This window comes from Styela clava, chromosome 2 (assembly GCF_964204865.1).
Source record: "Styela clava chromosome 2, kaStyClav1.hap1.2, whole genome shotgun sequence".
Lineage (NCBI taxonomy): Eukaryota > Metazoa > Chordata > Ascidiacea > Stolidobranchia > Styelidae > Styela > Styela clava.
The window spans coordinates 20,208,059-20,226,943 of NC_135251.1; the positions used below are offsets into that span (position 1 = coordinate 20,208,059).

At 35.8% G+C, this 18,885-nt stretch overlaps 1 protein-coding gene and 1 long non-coding RNA gene across 3 annotated transcripts in view; one reads left to right on the forward strand and one right to left on the reverse strand.

Moving 5' to 3' along the window:
* Nucleotides 1-17,927, forward strand: part of LOC144418976 (protein-tyrosine sulfotransferase 1-like) — a 35,434-nt gene extending 17,507 nt beyond the window's left edge. Inside the window, exons 2-7 of one of the 2 annotated variants that reach the window (XM_078109799.1) lie at nucleotides 14,742-14,906; nucleotides 15,690-15,850; nucleotides 16,384-16,536; nucleotides 16,614-16,727; nucleotides 17,238-17,447; nucleotides 17,717-17,927. In XM_078109799.1, coding sequence (XP_077965925.1) covers nucleotides 14,766-14,906; nucleotides 15,690-15,850; nucleotides 16,384-16,536; nucleotides 16,614-16,727; nucleotides 17,238-17,447; nucleotides 17,717-17,927 — 990 coding nt within the window. In that variant the 5' untranslated portion in view covers nucleotides 14,742-14,765. Of the gene's footprint in view, nucleotides 1-14,603; nucleotides 14,907-15,689; nucleotides 15,851-16,383; nucleotides 16,537-16,613; nucleotides 16,728-17,237; nucleotides 17,448-17,716 lie in introns of those variants that run through there. The other variant, XM_078109798.1, reaches the window with a different exon arrangement.
* LOC144419811 (uncharacterized) lies at nucleotides 3,839-13,911 on the reverse strand. Its single transcript, XR_013474280.1, has 6 exons — nucleotides 13,661-13,911; nucleotides 13,197-13,288; nucleotides 9,810-9,878; nucleotides 9,340-9,431; nucleotides 5,762-5,830; nucleotides 3,839-4,450 (listed from the first exon to the last, which is right to left on the reverse strand). It is a non-coding gene; the product is annotated as an uncharacterized LOC144419811 (long non-coding RNA).
* Nucleotides 17,928-18,885: the final 958 nt, after the last annotated feature.

The window sequence follows — 18,885 nt, forward strand, 5'->3', positions numbered from 1 at the left end:
CATGAAAAAATGTGTTTTTTGTCATCGTGCAAAGTGATTGTGATTTAATTTAAATTTGACGTACGACTGGGATCACTCTGCATAGAGAGACTAAAATTAACGAAATCTCTCTATGCATATGGATCGAGTCGTATGACAAATTTTATTTAAATCAAAATCAGCTAATTGAATTTAACTAGACATTGTAAATAATTCTTAAAGTTTTTATCAATTTTTTTTGATTATTAATTTGAATAAAATTTTGAATGTATAGGTATGTTTGATATATTATTACGTTTTGCTCTTTAAGTCTTGAACATCTCGAAATAGTAACAGATTTCTCATATTTTAAGTAGAGAGTTCATTTGTTTTGTCAAACAGAAAACAATAACACGACAAAATATAATTGTAAGCAACAAATTCTCGGTATAGACCGTATAGCAACTGGTATCAATACGATCATGTGGACATCGAGATCAGTTAACAGTACCACTCAATATTTATAACGTGAAAGACATTAGCTTTAGATGTGAAAAGACATCTAGGATGTGATGTTGTAGGTTTGTCCGAAACCATCAATAACTTTCAATGGAAGAATAATTTAGCTGACAAGCGTTTGGGATGATATAAGCATTAATTAAATATACCTAGATAAAAATTCAGACAAATTACTTGCTCGATCAATTATGATATTAACGAATTTGACATTTTTGATTGATTACTATAATAATAAGAGAAGGGTTTCATGTGAGTGTATGGCATTGGTTACTTGAAATATGTAAATAGTGAATGACTCAAAGTAACGTCTATATAGGGGCATTGAAACGTCACTGCAATAGTCAAGTTGTTCGAGTATTAAAGTTCGAAGCGTATGAATAAGGTCTACAAGCATCATGTAAAATATCAGAAAGAATACCCAAGTTAGAATGTAATTTACACTGGTTTTTCATTCTTTTAGTTAGGAAACGAATTCTATGAGAATGTCTTTAACAACATGATGTCGGACTCAGACTCGAATCGAAGCTCGGATGATCTCGACTTGATTCGTGATTTGATAATTACCAAACAGTGAACTGCGCGGTATGGTTGAGATATCATACTGATTTTACCACTGAGATACTTGGCGATATGCATGTCTGTGACGTATGTGCATAGTGACACAAGGGGTAAAGACTGCCAGAGAAATTCCAAGTGGATGTCATTTTTCGCGTCCGGAAAGAATAATTTCAATAAAAAGTGACTAAGGATCAACAAGATATTAAATGATGTTGGGTTAAAGGACATATAGGGTGTCCACAAATCATACTGGACTTTTTTTAAATTGCAGAGGGAATTTATCAATGCCATTTATAGATTTTGCCCTCACAGATGTATAAAATACTTAAACAATTACTGATTAACAAACAACAAACCTGGTTAAGATATATTAAGAACTGACTTTATAACAAAATTGAAATTGTAATGGACACCCTGTATTGTTTCAATAGTTATGAGAAAAACAAAAAATACTGTTGCGTTTAAGTGTCAGGTCTGTATTGTGTGTACCTACTTAATTACAAACATGAAGTGAAGTTCTGTAGAGTGTACATAATTTCAACAGACGTCGCATATGATCGTATAATTACCCAAAGGAATGGAGCCCCGTAAACGTCACTAATGCCCCATTATGACTCCTAGAACATGTTTAGTCAAGACTGGGCTTATAACAAAACACAAATCGACAAACAACAAATAAACAGTTGTCTTGATAAAGTTTCCATGGAATGTGGTTTAATCAGACAATCTTCTCAGTCACATCCCAAATAAATCTACGATCTTTATTTTCACAAATAAACAACAATCATTCATCATCATCAACAAAAAGTTTGGCAAGTTCCTGTCTATGTCTATCTCCATTACATCCCTTTAAGGCAGGGGTCGACAACCTACGGCCCGCGGAGTAATATAATCCGGCACGCAAATGGAATTCAAATGGTATTTGAATAACTTGCAACCTTTAATTTTGTCCCACGAGCGACAAAAGGTTGCCGACCACTGCATTAAGGTTATGGAATCAATTGCAATCAAATGCTGTAAATTTTTCGCTGTTATCAAATCCCAAGTGATGCTTTTTAAATTCAATCCCAAGCATATGGGTGTTTTACTTGTAATTTTAATTGCAGATTATGGAATTGGTGATAGCAATTTTAGTCCAGAAATTATATTTTAATTAAGGTCATGGCGGTTTGTGAAATATTTCTTCCAACGCTGTTAAATTAGTTTTATTTATTTCAGGTGCGTACTGGACGGAAGTAAAAGATGATTAATCTCACATGAAGCAGATGTAGAATAGCAGTTTTTCTTGATATAGATAAGACTGTAGTTTTAGAATTGTACCAATCGTATTTTCCACTTTATTTTAATCAGTTTTGTATCCGGGTTTTGGAGGAGGTCAACGCTTGCTTAGCCACCCCAAATCGTGGGTCATGATAGGTATTGATTGGGTTAGGGACACAGATTTCCTGATGTGTACATGTGAGGGCTGCCATCATATAACTATCAGCTCGTAGACTGCTATCATAGATATAAACGACATTTATTCGAATACGGTATCTTGTAAGTTGGTAAGGTTTCTGTACTTTGTCACAAATTTTGTCGTTCTATGCCTAGAATCTTTGCAATTTTTGGTATTTTAATTAACATAATTTAGGAAGTTTTATCCCTTTTTGTTAATGGATATTAATAAATAAATATAACCGATGAGAAAATATTTCCATGCTTGCTCTGCTCCGAGTCTGAGATTGGTTTGTCAGGTTTCGAATAGTTGTCCGTGATAAACTAGCAATCATCGGAATGTAGAAAAGGGCGTGTGCAACATGCGTATGACGTCACTAGGTTATGACGTCTCACCCTAACGAGCAGCGGTATTTTGGGGCAGGCCGGCTCTGGATCCGGGCCGAAACGACGCGATTTATTTTTATCTGTGGCCGACCATTGGCCGTAGATAAATCGAGTATACTTTCCGAAATTTATCCACAATCCTGCATAATCGGACTATACATTTTAAAAATCTTCATTTTCCAATGGTTGACCCTTCGATTTTCTTCATTATCGTTTTGTAAGTCGGAGCTTCCTTCATGGTTTATATATCTGCGTAATCCAATTAATGACGACACGAAATTGATACGGGACAGTAAGTTCGCGTGATTCAAACTTTGGTCACCATGAGCAAACTAAAGCATATCAACCGCCTTTACCAACTAGGCCAAGGAGGAACGTGAGGGCCGAGATCTGAGTTCTAATATCCATCCTTCATCTTAAATGACTTTATAATTTTTTTTTACAAGTATTTCGAGATTAAACATAAATATTAGACCTTAAACCTTTGTTTCTAAGTTCTTAATTGGCCTAGTTGGTTAAGGCGGTGGATAGACCATAAATTTGTTAACGGTGACTAACGTGACGAAGGAGAAATTCGAGCTGTGGACTACAGAAACCCCCAAAAAAAGAAAATATGAAGGAAATCTAAGGGTGAGAACCGCAAAAAATAGAAACTTTTGAATTTTCATCCGGATCATGTATGATCAAGCATGGCCATGTATAAATTTCCGCAATCATACTCGATGTATCTATGGCCTATGATCGGCCAAAGATTGAAAAATGCATCGTTTCAGCCCGGATCCGGCGCCAGAGCGCCAAATAAAATCGCGGCTAGCCAGTGTGACGTCACAAAACCTTGTGACGTCATAGTGTAAAATCCGCAGAAACCAGTCTAAATGACGTTTTGAGACACTTCTTACACCTATGCCCCAACTCCCAATTCTTATCAGCCTTTAACAAAACCCAGTCCCCGACAACCAATGAGCAGGGAGAACAGATTTTGCTTCAATAATTTTATTATTCTTCAAGCAAGAGAATGAACAAAAATCTACATCTAGTCTTCGGAAAAAAAGTACGAGAAGAGGTGGACAAAGTTGAGATAATAATGGAAATGCAGGGACGGATTGTTTAAAAGCGAGCAACATTGGGATACCAAGCTTTTCTGCCATGATCAAACACGAAATGAAGAATTGTGAATTTCTGGGTGATACCTGGGCTCAGTGGCATACATATAGCAAGAGGGCTACTGCCCCTTCCATGGGCACCATTTGGATGAGGGCGTAAATGTGCAAAACCTCATTTTTGATAAAAACTACCTAAATAACGTATAAAAGTACCCCAAAGCAACAACCCGTAGTTAAAAATTTCAGTGTAGAGAAAGAACGATCAAGAGGGCGCATTTTGGACATTTCCATAGGCGCCATTTCACGCAGATACGCCACTACTGGGGCAAGCTTTGATATCCGGTAAAATCTGGTAGAAAGATGGTTATATAAAAAATTAAAATACACTTGTTTATATAATCAAGATGGTACGACAAATCATTCCAATGTTCATTCAACATACGTGTCCGGTTGTGGACTGTCTTTTGATCTTTCCAACCAGAACGCAGCTGAAATATTAAAACAGATTCAACGTAGCACGGGGCGATTATGGATTACATTTCACACCACCTATGAAAAACAGATTCTAAAAATTCAAACATTTGAGTTTCGTTTGAGGAATATTATATGCTTGGGTAATGAGTAACTATTGATTTGTAATTTAATTTCTCTAATCCATCTTGTGAATTAGTTATGAAATAAAAACTGAGGTTCTCAGTCTATACTCTCTAGTCTCTATAGGATAAAATTAGCCTCTATGGGTGAACAGGGTAAATTAGCAATCAAGGAATTTTAACGTCGAAAATTCGATTCAACCCACCGAGTAGCGAAAGAAAGCAGCGCTGGCAAAGAACTTATTTTGACAATCGTATATATTTTAGTTTCATACACGCTATCATCAAGTAATTTATTTGGTGGTAAAATCTGTCACCGCGGGCATTTCCGAGCTTTAGGATTTGTGTAATAAGAGTTATTATGCTCTCACTACGGAGGTAGACCATGTTTGTTACAAACTAGCTAAGAGCCTTAATGTACCGGTAAACATTGCACATTTCTACATTTAATACATTCTGTCATTTGTAGCAAGTTTACAAAATTAGGAAAAAATAGGACTGAAATAGAAAATAAAGTTTTACAGCCCTTGAAATAAAGCATATAAATTCAAATCTACACAATAATATGGACCACTAACCGAATTTCGTCACGAGACTCACAAACGATAATACTCAAAATGAAGAACGCATTTGACTAAGAACGTGCTGGTAACTGATTGGCACTATAAATATTTTTCATTATTTTATTGTTTTAGAGAAGGAAACTTCTATATGTGGATAGTACTTACTTTAAAATTTACTTATTTAGCGCTATTGTACGTGGTATTAAAGCACACAACTACTTAAACCTTGAACGCTAAAGAGCGAGTTTGCGCAACTATCTGGTAAACCTGAAGAAAACTAAAACCAGAGTTGTTTACGCATAACAAGGAGAGGAAGTATTTGATGATTGTGGACCTCAAACTGAAGCACGCGCGCGTCTCCAGCAAGGTTTTCAACATGATAACGAGTAAGTCATCGAAATGTTTAAATGCTCTGGTATAGGTTTGAATCATGTGGGGTTAAATTATGTGGAAGGGGATTGTTGGTCTCCTGGTTTCCCTCTTGGACTCCTGGAGGTGATTTACGTACAACTGTTCGTCATACCTCCGCCATTAAGTGCATGCATCCAGAACTAACACTGATCACCGTCCACGTAATCAAGCCGTCTTACGGATTTCCTCTCCACTGTGATAAATATGGAAAGACAAAACTATCTACACTTACTTCAACAAACTCTCGATTCGTGAGATTCGCTTTCACCTTATTCGCTTTTCCTCGTAATCAGGACATAACCTGCATGATATAATGATACATGCATGATATAACAAGAAAAAAAAACTATCGAATCCGAAATATTCCAGCCCAATTAAAAACGTCTTTATGATTTCAGCAAAAGCGAAATGACCTCCGCCAATGTTATTTTGCATTCATTTTTATTTCACTTTAACACATAGATGCCTATGCCGGTACAGATAGAATGTTTCGGCTCGGAATAAATGATAGCAACTAATTTCAGTGTGAATCAAACTCAATTTATTGAAACACGGCCACTTGCAAAGAGTAAGAGTACTTTTAGAGCATTGTTCCAACCTTTATCGTTAAAACTACCATTCGCCTATTTTGGAACTTTTTTTCTATTTTCGACTTGTTCTTTGCCTGATTTGTGATGTCGTTTTAAAATCTAGTATACACCAAAACAATAAAATACGACACACAAACAGTCTATTATTTAAAAGTCAATTACATTTAACCGAATCTCCATTAATATAAAGCAATGTTTCAATGAATTAACGATCGCCTTATTCATCTCTATTTAATTAACGCGTTTGTTGAAATGAAAAGATTTTATAATAATCTAATCAAAATTCTGCTAAACTCTTGTCACGATCTCATGTAAGCACGTGTTTGCAATGGTGACCGTACATTTGAACCCATGTACATTTGAACCCATGCATATATCCACGGGTTCAATCTATATGCGGGTGCTATAACCCATGGGTTAGGGTTAGTATGGGTTTAACTATCCGTGAAACAAAAAAATTCCATAGGTGCAATAGCATACAGGTGCAATTGTCATGGGTTCAAATGTACGTGGGTTCAAATGTAATGGAACCGTTTGCAATATATTGGCTTAATCTGATCGCAAGAACGTGTAAGGCGATACGATAACTAAAATTCTGTAAAATTTCAACTTGATCTGCAAAAGCTAACCGACAGCAGAAGCATGGAAATATATAATGTAGGCGAAGAGAAATAACACAATGATCAACAAGGTGAAATGGTAAACAGCAAATACATACATCTCTTGAGTATTGATCTGGATATTATTGCTGATTGCAATCAATTTTGCCGTGCTCATCTCTGTTTTCAAAGTCGTTTTTTAAATTATACAATTATTTCTATAGATTTTCGTAGAAAACCTAAACAACTTAGCTAACTATGTCTGTACTAATTAGAGAGTTGGACGTTAATGACTTTGAGCACTTGCAGCGTCTAGTTGCAAACAATTATGAAGAAAAATTGATTAAGGATATTGAAAATTGCCAAGTGGTTATGGAAGAAGGCTTCAAAATGATAGGACAACTTCTTTATACAAAGAAACCAAATAGAGCTACAATGACAACCAATGTTCAAACGAAGAATCTTGGCAAAAGATCGAATCATGGTAACATAACGGTAAATTACTACCGAATGATGTACATCAGATTTGGCACAAGAATGTCAGTCTTAATGGTAGAAGCTAAGATGGAGGCTATTGTTCTGCATGTTACTGTGATCGATCCAACATGTCGGAGCGAATGGCGAGGTCTGCCCTTCATTAAGACAATACATCCTATCCTACCTGCAACAGCTCCTCGGGTCCCAAATCTTATGAAACTGCCAGAAGGGTTACTGGAAACGACCACAATGCAATCATTCTGTTTTGAAGTGGACCACATAAGAGTGGTACACGCCAATTTTGTGGAAAGCTGCGATCACAGGTATTGTGACGGACGTTACGGAATTGAATGTCCAGGCAGTACCGTAGACAAGAAAATGAGTGTTTTAAGAATTAGGATTGACATTCCGGTACTTGACGTTGAATGGGAGCACAGTAGCAGAACGATCGCTCTTGCCGTTTTCGATCATTCATTCCTGAAGGTGACTCCAAGTAAATTAAATTATGTTGAAATGTTGCGTTTTTCAAAGAATGCATTGCGACTACACAAAAGATTCCGTGTATTGGGTTGGTTTAGGCCAGGAAAAAGTGGGTCGGACACGCTGACAAGCAGTTTCAAATTGCACATAAGCGAGCTCAAAGTACTTGGTGGGAAATTGACACGGTTTGAAAGCGGAGACCTTGTGGTGTCGGAGGGCCATAATATGCCTCCTAAAAGAGCACGAACCAATGAACAATCTAGTTCTAGTTCTTAAAAAATGTACTATATGCTTTATTTCTCATTTAAAAATTTTATTTCTCCCTGTGATTTGTGACAAATCTATGTATGCCAGCATAATACAACTTGTACAAATTTGTATTCACATTACTTATATATAAAATAGAAGTGGTTTTATGTGCAAAATGAGTTATCGTTATTGATGTGTAATTTGTGACAGTGGACTGGTCTTTTCGTTTCGTGCTAGTGGCGTTTTAAGGTCGTGAGTGAGTAATAGTTCCATTGTGACTTTTATTAAGGTACGTCCAAGATTCAAAATAACTTGAAATGTCTGACAAGCCAGTTTGACAGCGTTTAAGCATTTCAAGCTCTCATTTTTAATAAGTCTAAAAAATTGAAAATTCGAGTCATACACTGAAAACGTATTTTATGTTTGGCCTATACAAAGTAATGGACCTTTCCCCGACCTTTGACCCCCGAAAAATTCTTTCTATACTTTACCATTGCAAAATTTTCGGCGCTATTTTAAGAGTGCTTTTGCGAGTTGGCGTCTGTAAAATGGGGTATGTGTTTTAAACCATCATTATGAATCATCGCATACAACAATCTGTTTTTTGAAAGTACCGGTAAAGAATTTTAGCCTAGTTTATCACAGCTATTTCTACACTAATTTTTTATTACTGCAATTAAATTAAAACTCCTAGGAAGACAGAGTAATCATTGAATTATCTGATTTATATTTAGGTTTCCGAAACACAACTGAAAACTAACGAATAGAGTTCAAAAACGCGAAAACGAGGTAATGTTTACGACCACGCTTGAAAATCTGTCTGAGTGAGAAAAGTGTCTGAGCGGATGCGAAAAGGGAGCATTATTACGTCACTTTTTGCATCTTGCTAATTGGCTAATGTCACGAAGTAAACAAAGAAGTCGATGCTCGGGGAAAGGTCCATTGAAGTGAAGATCACGACAAAAAATTTTCGTCACGGTTGAGTGAACACGGACCCTGCAATTGGTAGAAATCGACATCCATGAAGAATTATCAGTTTATGATGTGTTATTTAAACTACTTAATGAACTAAAGTGGCTGGGGGCTACGCGCCGGACGAATTTCCGCCATTCAACCGGCGCAACGACCCTGGTGCTTCCATCAAACTCATAATAAAACATCCGCTTGTTTATACTCAATCTCTTCCTTACATTTCCCCTCGCGGGTATCGCAGCGACCGTCCCAGGATGGATCATGCGCACTCACACTTTTGTACAATTTAAGTGTGGTATAATTATCCATTATAGTAATATTAATAACAAAGATATACAGAATATTAGTAGCTGTATATCAGCAAATACTGAGCAAAATTCTCCTCGTTTCGGAACGTTGAGGGAAATAAATTTAAAAGAGTCTATGATAAAAAGTTAACCTACCTTGCTTATGCTTGAGACACGCCGGAAAGCCGTACCTTGCTCCACATGTTTTTCACTTACATTGGATGCTTTTAAGCACTGATTGACAATTTCTGAAGCAAAATAAAACCACTGTAAAAAGCGCCGAAAATTTTGGAAGGTTATATTAAATTTTCTTTAATTAAATTGTTTAATTCGCATTTGTTTTTATCTCAGACGCAGTGGAAATACTACATAAATTTCATAAACAGTTTTCAGCTTCCATTAAATACATTAATTAAGGACTAAATGTACACTACGATTTCGGTAACAAAAACATCGGATTCTGATTATGCCCGTTAGGAACTAATAATAACTATAGCTAACTAATCCCGATAAGCGATATGAACTGATTACCGGACGAGAAGCCGTGGTGTCCACGTAATCAAGCCGTCTTACGGATTTCCTCTCCACTGTGATAAATATGGAAAGACAAAAATATCTACACTTACTTCAACAAACTCTCGATTCGTGAGATTCGCTTTCACCTTATTCGCTTTTCCTCGTAATCAGGACATAACCTGCATGATATAATGATACATGCATGATATAACAAGTTAAAAAACTATCGAATCCGAAAATATTCCAGCCCAATTAAAAAAGGGCTTTATGATTTCAGCAAAAGCGAAATGACCTCCGCCAATGTTATTTTGCATTCATTTTTATTTCACTTTAACACATAGATGCCTATGCCGGTACAGATAGAATGTTCCGGCTCGGAATAAATGATAGCAACTGATTTCAGTGTGAATTAAACTCAATTTATGAAACACGGCCACTTGCAAAGAGTAAGAGTACTTTTAGAGCATTGTTCCAACCTTTATCGTTAAAACTACCATTCGCCTATTTTGGAACTTGTTTATTTTCGACTTGTTCTTTGCCTGATTTGTGATGTCGTTTTAAAATCTAGTATACACCAAAACAATAAAATACGACAGACAAACACAGTCTATTATTTAAAAGTCAATTACATTCAACCGAATCTCCATTAAATGTTTCAATGAATTAACGGTCGCCTTATTCATCTCTATTTAATTAACGCGTTTTTTGAAATGAAAAGATTTTATAATAATCTAATCAAAATTCTGCTAAACTCTTGTCACGATCTCATGTAAGCACGTGTTTGCAATATATTGGCTTAATCTGATCGCAAGAACGTGTAAGGCGATACGATAACTAAAATTCTGTAAAATTTCAACTTGATCTGCAAAAGCTAACCGACAGCAGAAGCATGGAAATATATAATGTAGGCGAAGAGATACAACACCATGATCAACAAGGTGGAATGGTAAACAGCAAATACATACATCTCTTGAGTATTGATCTGGATATTATTGCCGATTGCACTCAATTTTGCCGCGCTCATCTCTGTTTTCAAAGTCGTTTTTTAAATTATACAATTATTTCTATAGATTTTCGTAGAAAACCTAAACAACTTAGCTAAATATGTCTGTACTAATTAGAGAGTCGGACGTTAATTACTTTGAGCACTTGCAGCGTCTAGTTGCAAACAATTATGAAGAAAAATTGATTGAGGATATAGAAAATTGCCAAGTGGTTATGGAAGAAGGCTTCAAAATGATAGGAGAACTTCTTCATACAAAGAAACCAAATAGAGCTGCAATGACAACCAATGTTCAAACGAAGAATCTTGGCAAAAGATCGAATCATGGTAACATAACGGTAAATTACTACCGAATGATGCACATCAGATTTGGCACAAGAATGTCAGTCTTAATGGTGGAAGCTAGGATGGAGGCTATTGTTCTGCGATTGGAAAACAGGCTCCAAATTGGACAACATGTTACTGTGATCGATCCAACATGTCGGAGCGAATGGCGAGGTCTGCCCGTCATTAAGACAATACATCCTATCCTACCTGCAACAGCTCCTCGGGTCCCAAATCTTATGAAACTGCCAGAAGGGTTACTGGAAACGACCACAATGCAATCATTCTGTTTTGAAGTGAACCCCATAAGAGTGGTACACGCCAATTTTGTGGAAAGCTGCGATCACAGGTATTGTGACGGACGTTACGGAATTGAATGTCCAGGCAGTACCGTAGACAAGAAAATTAATGTTGTAAGAATTGGGATTGACATTCCGGTACTTGACGTTGAATGGGAGCACAGTAGCAGAACGATCGCTCTTGCCGTTTTCGATCATTCATTCCTGAAGGTGACTCCAAGTAAATTAAATTATGTTGAAATGTTGCGTTTTTCAAAGAATGCATTGCGACTGCACAAAAGATTCCGTGTATTGGGTTGGTTTAGGCCAGGAAAAAGTGGGTCGGACACGCTGACAAGCAGTTTCAAATTGCACATAAGCGAGCTCAAAGTACTTGGTGGGAAATTGACACGGTTTGAAAGCGGAGACCTTGTGGTGTCGGAGGGCCATAATATGCCTCCTAAAAGAGCACGAACCAATGAACAATCTAGTTCTAGTTCTTAAAAAATGTACTATATGCTTTATTTCTCATTTAAAAATTTTATTTCTCCCTGTGATTTGTGACAAATCTATGTATGCCAGCATAATACAACTTGTACAAATTTGTATTCACATTACTTATATATAAAATAGAAGTGGTTTTATGTGCAAAATGAGTTATCGTTATTGATGTGTAATTTGTGACAGTGGACTGGTCTTTTCGTTTCGTGCTAGTGGCGTTTTAAGGTCGTGAGTGAGTAATAGTTCCATTGTGACTTTTATTAAGGTACGTCCAAGATTCAAAATAACTTGAAATGTCTGACAAGCCAGTTTGACAGCGTTTAAGCATTTCAAGCTCTCATTTTTAATAAGTCTAAAAAATTGAAAATTCGAGTCATACACTGAAAACGTATTTTATGTTTGGCCTATACAAAGTAATGGACCTTTCCCCGACCTTTGACCTCCGAAAAATTCTTTCTATACTTTACCATTGCAAAATTTTCGGCGCTATTTTAAGAGTGCTTTTGCGAGTTGGCGTCTGTAAAATGGGGTATGTGTTTTAAACCATCATTATGAATCATCGCATACAACAATCTGTTTTTTGAAAGTACCGGTAAAGAATTTTAGCCTAGTTTATCACAGCTATTTCTACACTAATTTTTTATTACTGCAATTAAATTAAAACTCCTAGGAAGACAGAGTAATCATTGAATTATCTGATTTATATTTAGGTTTCCGAAACACAACTGAAAACTAACGAATAGAGTTCAAAAACGCGAAAACGAGGTAATGTTTACGACCACGCTTGAAAATCTGTCTGAGTGAGAAAAGTGTCTGAGCGGATGCGAAAAGGGAGCATTATTACGTCACTTTTTGCATCTTGCTAATTGGCTAATGTCACGAAGTAAACAAAGAAGTCGATGCTCGGGGAAAGGTCCATTGAAGTGAAGATCACGACAAAAAATTTTCGTCACGGTTGAGTGAACACGGACCCTGCAATTGGTAGAAATCGACATCCATGAAGAATTATCAGTTTATGATGTGTTATTTAAACTACTTAATGAACTAAAGTGGCTGGGGGCTACGCGCCGGACGAATTTCCGCCATTCAACCGGCGCAACGACCCTGGTGCTTCCATCAAACTCATAATAAAACATCCGCTTGTTTATACTCAATCTCTTCCTTACATTTCCCCTCGCGGGTATCGCAGCGACCGTCCCAGGATGGATCATGCGCACTCACACTTTTGTACAATTTAAGTGTGGTATAATTATCCATTATAGTAATATTAATAACAAAGATATACAGAATATTAGTAGCTGTATATCAGCAAATACTGAGCAAAATTCTCCTCGTTTCGGAACGTTGAGGGAAATAAATTTAAAAGAGTCTATGATAAAAAGTTAACCTACCTTGCTTATGCTTGAGACACGCCGGAAAGCCGTACCTTGCTCCACATGTTTTTCACTTACATTGGATGCTTTTAAGCACTGATTGACAATTTCTGAAGCAAAATAAAACCACTGTAAAAAGCGCCGAAAATTTTGGAAGGTTATTATTCTTTAATTAAATTGTTTAATTCGCATTTGTTTTTATCTCAGACGCAGCGGAAATACTACATAAATTTCATAAACAGTTTTCAGCTTCCATTAAATACATTAATTAAGGACTAAATGTACATTACGATTTCGGTAACAAAAACATCGGATTCTGATTATGCCCGTTAGGAACTAATAATAACTATAGCTAACTAATCCCGATAAGCGATATGAACTGATCACCGGACGAGAATCCGTGGTGTCCACGTAATCAAGCCGTCTTACGGATTTCCTCTCCACTGTGATAAATATGGAAAGACAAAAATATCTACACTTACTTCAACAAACTCTCGATTCGTGAGATTCGCTTTCACCTTATTCGCTTTTCCTCGTAATCAGGATATAACCTACATGATATAATGATACATGCATGATATAACATAATCATCATCGTCACAGGACCAGGGAAGCAGGAACATTGCGGGTTGCGGCAGCTGTTCCACAGTTCCAGCCTTAATCAGGATATGAATGAATTGTTCGTAAAAATAATTCTTGTTTTTTCTCCATATCCATATATTTGAGCATAGTTCTCCTGTTTCATAAAAAGACCTACGCTAAAATGAACATAGGCAGTATTACTATATAATGTTTCACATGAAGAGGTACTTGGCGCGGCATCGGTATATATTGTATGAATCAATATTCCGAGTGCTCACGCCAAATTATATCCGTTACATAAAAACTCAGTAGGCAGTTATCAGTTAGTTGGCAAATAATTTTTAAAATAGCTATTATTTTACCAGATAGGCAAAATTGCCTTCAGTATTCATTTAGCTCAGGTTTATGGGTTTTATTTGGATACTAAAATTCGAGGTTTGAAATGTACATGGAAAAACTCATTTTCTCCGAGGGTCAAATATGTTATACAAAGTTGTTATTTTTATGAAGTGATCAATAGGTTCAAACATAATATATATGTGCTTTTTGTGAATAAATTTGTTGAGAAACTGTGAATTTTATGAATCGAAACCGTGGTCCTTGTCGGAAGTCAGATATCCAGCAATAACAACAAACAGTGATTAGCATTCGTACTAATTATTGTTGTTAAAGATGTTGTAATTATGCCTAATGTATTTGGATTAACATAGCAAAATACGTTTTCAATCCACATTATAATACAATTTATACTTTATTCAAAGAAGCTAATAGTAATGTATCGATAAATTCCGAAACGTTAGTGCAATTCGTAATGCAGTTCACCTATCTATAATACCTTTATTTCCGGGCTATCTAGCTAAATTCTCTACAGACCATCGACGGAATATAATTTTGTGACAATTTCGTTTTTTCAGCTAATTAGAAAGACAAATAATAAAAACAATACTTATCAATGTTTTCAATTATTGATACGTTTCACAGTGATCATTTCAGGCCAGAACTGTGATGTGCCGAAAGTTGGAAATGTTAAAGAGCAGCCCAAAACAGTTGTATCTAATCTGTACATGTATGTGTTTCTCTGTGATGTTTCATTATTTGTGTCAAACGATGAATAAAAGGGAACCTTATTTAGATATAAACAAAACGGTAAGCAATAAGCATCGTGAAAGTGTCGTCAAATGCAGCGGTATTGTAGGGTTATCTCAAATTCTATATATACTTCACTTTAGGCCTCTTAGGTTACTGTATTACCTCTGTCAATCTGATTGTCGTATCAGCTGTTTTATGTTTTTATTGTTCTATTTTTGTGTCAATGCTAAATATTCTACTTGTTGGGTCAATCTCACAGATATGTTACCCAGCGTAATTAGCATCGAAACCATTTAAGTAATGAATCATTGGATTGAACATATTTTTACAGTTATATTATGACATTGGACACCTGCCTCAATAAAGCAGCTTATAACCCAATTGTTCCATCGGCACATGTTATAATAATGTATAACAGGGTTATGTCACGATTCAAAAATGATTGTTGATAGTCCTTACTCTGATTGAATTTCAGTTATACTCCTGATAGAAAGTCACACCGTGCAGGCGCGTAAAAATGTACCTAATTATCACTCATATGCTTTCTCGTACATTCGTAATATCCCCATTTGGGCACAATCATGCCCTAATTATTATACATACTTATAGCTTTAATTACTAGTTAAATTCTTTCATATGGCCATTACTAAGATTATTCAGTAATCCATTTGTTATGATACTCTAGAATTCTGTAACTAAATCCATTTGTTAGTTTCCTTCTACCGATTGCGATTAACACAATACAACAACAGCTTCCCAAAAACGAAACTTGTCAATGTTTTCCCAAGTAGTTGAATTTCATGTATTGGTGTTTCATAAAGATCTTAATATGTTTTCCAGTTACAAGACAAAAAAAATATTAATTTGGTGTTTATCGGAGGAAGTAATCACAGCGGCGCAAGTTTGACAAGGGCAATACTGGATTCCCATCAAGATATACATTGTAGGTGCGAAACATGGCTGATGGAATATATGCTAGGCGCGATGCCAAGGTGGACAAGGTGAAAGTTTATTTGTCTTTAGTTCTATCTATCCATTTATTGAATCACCGATCTAGGGGACTATCATTCTTAGTCGTTCTGTCTGTGTGTTAAGCTGTAGTGTCTAAACGGCTGGACCGATCGGGATGAAACTCCCCATGTGGGTTATCCTGTCACCCTAGTAACAAGCGTTTCATAGAACGTCCGGATTGAATTTCGTTTCCATGGCAACATCGAACAAAACTCGTCAACCAAGTCAAAATTGAAATTCCAAGAATGCTACCCAAAACGCAAAAGAAAATACTCTTTCAGATACGCCGATAGTTTATGAACTAGAAATTTCAGTGGACATAATTATTAGTTACCGCATGTCTATTTTGCAAAGATATCTACGAGACGCACAGCTCTAAAATGAACTGTACAACTGACGCGGTTCAATAGCCGGTTAGAAACCTGAAATAACGCGAGTCTCAAGCATCGGCGGAGATCCATACTGGGCGCCTACATGCTTGTTTAATCAACCATTTCTTTATACTAGCGTTTTATTTTTTCAGACTTCAACAAAAGTTTTTTTTAGTAAACGCTGGAGTCTACCCAGAAGCGTTGGATGAAGCAATGGCCCAATTTATGTTGGAAATAATTCTTAGCTTTTGTCCAAATTCTAAACTATGTTGCTATAAAAGCACATTTATGTTATCCTGGGCTAAGTAAGTATAATCTTCATGTTAAACTAGAAATATACTTGTCGAAGTGCATGTATGTAATACACATTATTTCGTTTTAGGTATGTTCACAGGTTGTTTCCAAATGCCAAATTTATTCATATGGTCAGAGATCCAAGAGCAGTCGTTCACTCTGAAATGTCACAAATGAATTCAAATAACGTAACACACTATTGGTATGTATGTAAGACCAATTAATAACAAGACCATGCTACAACGAACAACCACTTAGGCGTACTAAAATATTTTGGTCTGACACGAACGAAATATAAAACGTACTATCTGTAGTTCTCTGTTTGATAAAATCATACGCTTTACCTTCATCACAATCTACAACCTAAATTCTAGAACAAAAACTATAGTTAAAGTGCGTCCCATTCTCAATGATCTCTCTACATCTGACAAAACCGTGTTTTTTGTACCTTATTCTTGTTGTGCCGAAAACAATGATATGCCGTCTGAAGATTTTGCAAATGAGCAATACGTTTAAGTTAACTATTAGGCATATCAGCAGGATCATATTTGCGACTTTCAAAACACATTGAAAACACGCAGTAAAAAATGTTTATGTTCCTTATAAACAAAAGGAAAGCTTCAATTGATGATCTCAACAACGCAAATTTAGAAAATAATTATCACTTTGTCTTCATTATTTTCTTGCTGACTTTACTCGTCTTAATTTTCAGGACGACTTTAAAAAAATGGAATGACAATAATTTATATTTCTACGATGAATGCGCGGATTTAGGAAAAGAAATTTGTTTGATAGTTAAATACGAACAATTGGTATTAAAACCAGTTATGCAAACAAAACGAATATTCAAATTTCTTGGAATTCCCTGGAACGACGAAGTTTTGCACCACGAAAGACATATCAATAAGTCTTTAATATTAAGGTAAAAAATTCAAAAAATACTCTTTAAAAATAAGTAATACTTCATTTTTATTGTGCTAATTTGACCAATCATCTTCATTCATAACCATTTTTAATTCAGTAATTTTATTCCTAGTTACGTCTGGCAAACCCAGCGCAATGCTGCAATAGATCAGTTATAAGCTTATGCTTTTATTTGGTTAAAGTTATTTAATGTTTATTCCAATGAGGGTAAACTATACACAATGGGTTTGTTATTTATCAAATATTACAATGAAAATAATATTTTAGATTAGAACCAGATGCGAGTGAAGAATTATTCAAACCTTTGAACTTGGATGGACTAACAAAATGGATTGGGAATCTCCCGAAAGAAGTCGAAGAACAATTGAAAATTTATAATGAAATGAAACTTTTTGGTTATGACCCAGAAAAGACTACTCCGAAGTATGACCAACCCGATGATTTTATGATGAAAATGATGGCTGAACAAAAATTATAATCTTTGAATTGCACGGGATCCAAGTCCGTTGTTGAAATACATAACATCGTCACGCTACTAACCGAATTGCGTAAGTCATTTTTAGCATATTGAGAAAAACGTAAAAAACTTCCTAATGATATTGCTATGCCATTAAGAGTCAATAATTTGCCATAATTCAATTTTTTGATCGTAGCTGGATTTAAGTTAATTTGTATGACGCAGTCATGTGACGTCATAATGGCGCACTGTGACTTAGGCAGAAATGTGTCTATGACTCGGGGACATACGCAATTTTGCAACTTGACTATATGTACCAGTCCTGAAAACCGAACAATCCAAAAACGAAAGTAATTTTTAGTATATACGATGTCTAATCCCAAAATAGCTAATCTGTTTCAATTACATTATTTTTTTTGTTTAAAATAGATATTTCATCAATATAACACGCTCTGCACATTCACAGACTAAAGTTAAATATAAAGAATAAAACAGCAATCTACCTTATATAAAAGCCAACCAAGGTGAATTGGACTCAGACAGTGAATATCACAAGTTCACGCCTTCCTATACTGTAGTATAAATTGAAATTTATAAGCGGTAAGCTAGAATTCAAGATGCAAAAATCCTTCGCCGAGGTTATTTTGCCTTTGTGACGTCACAATAGTCCTGCGGTAGCGAAGATGATAATTCATTATGACGAAACAATTGAACAAATTTGCATATCATACAAAATCTCTATTTTAATGGGTTTCGGAATTCTTAAAATAAAATCTGAGTTAACAGACAGGTGCGCAGCATTACATAATTACCTATTTTATGAAACACTCAAAACCGCCAAAAATGACTTACGCAATTCGGTTATTAGCGTGACGACATATTGTTCGACTTTAAGTAATATATGACTCGCATCGAGTCGCATGAAAACGATGGCAAGTTGACACACAATGTATTGATTTTGGGGCCACGCGATGGTTAT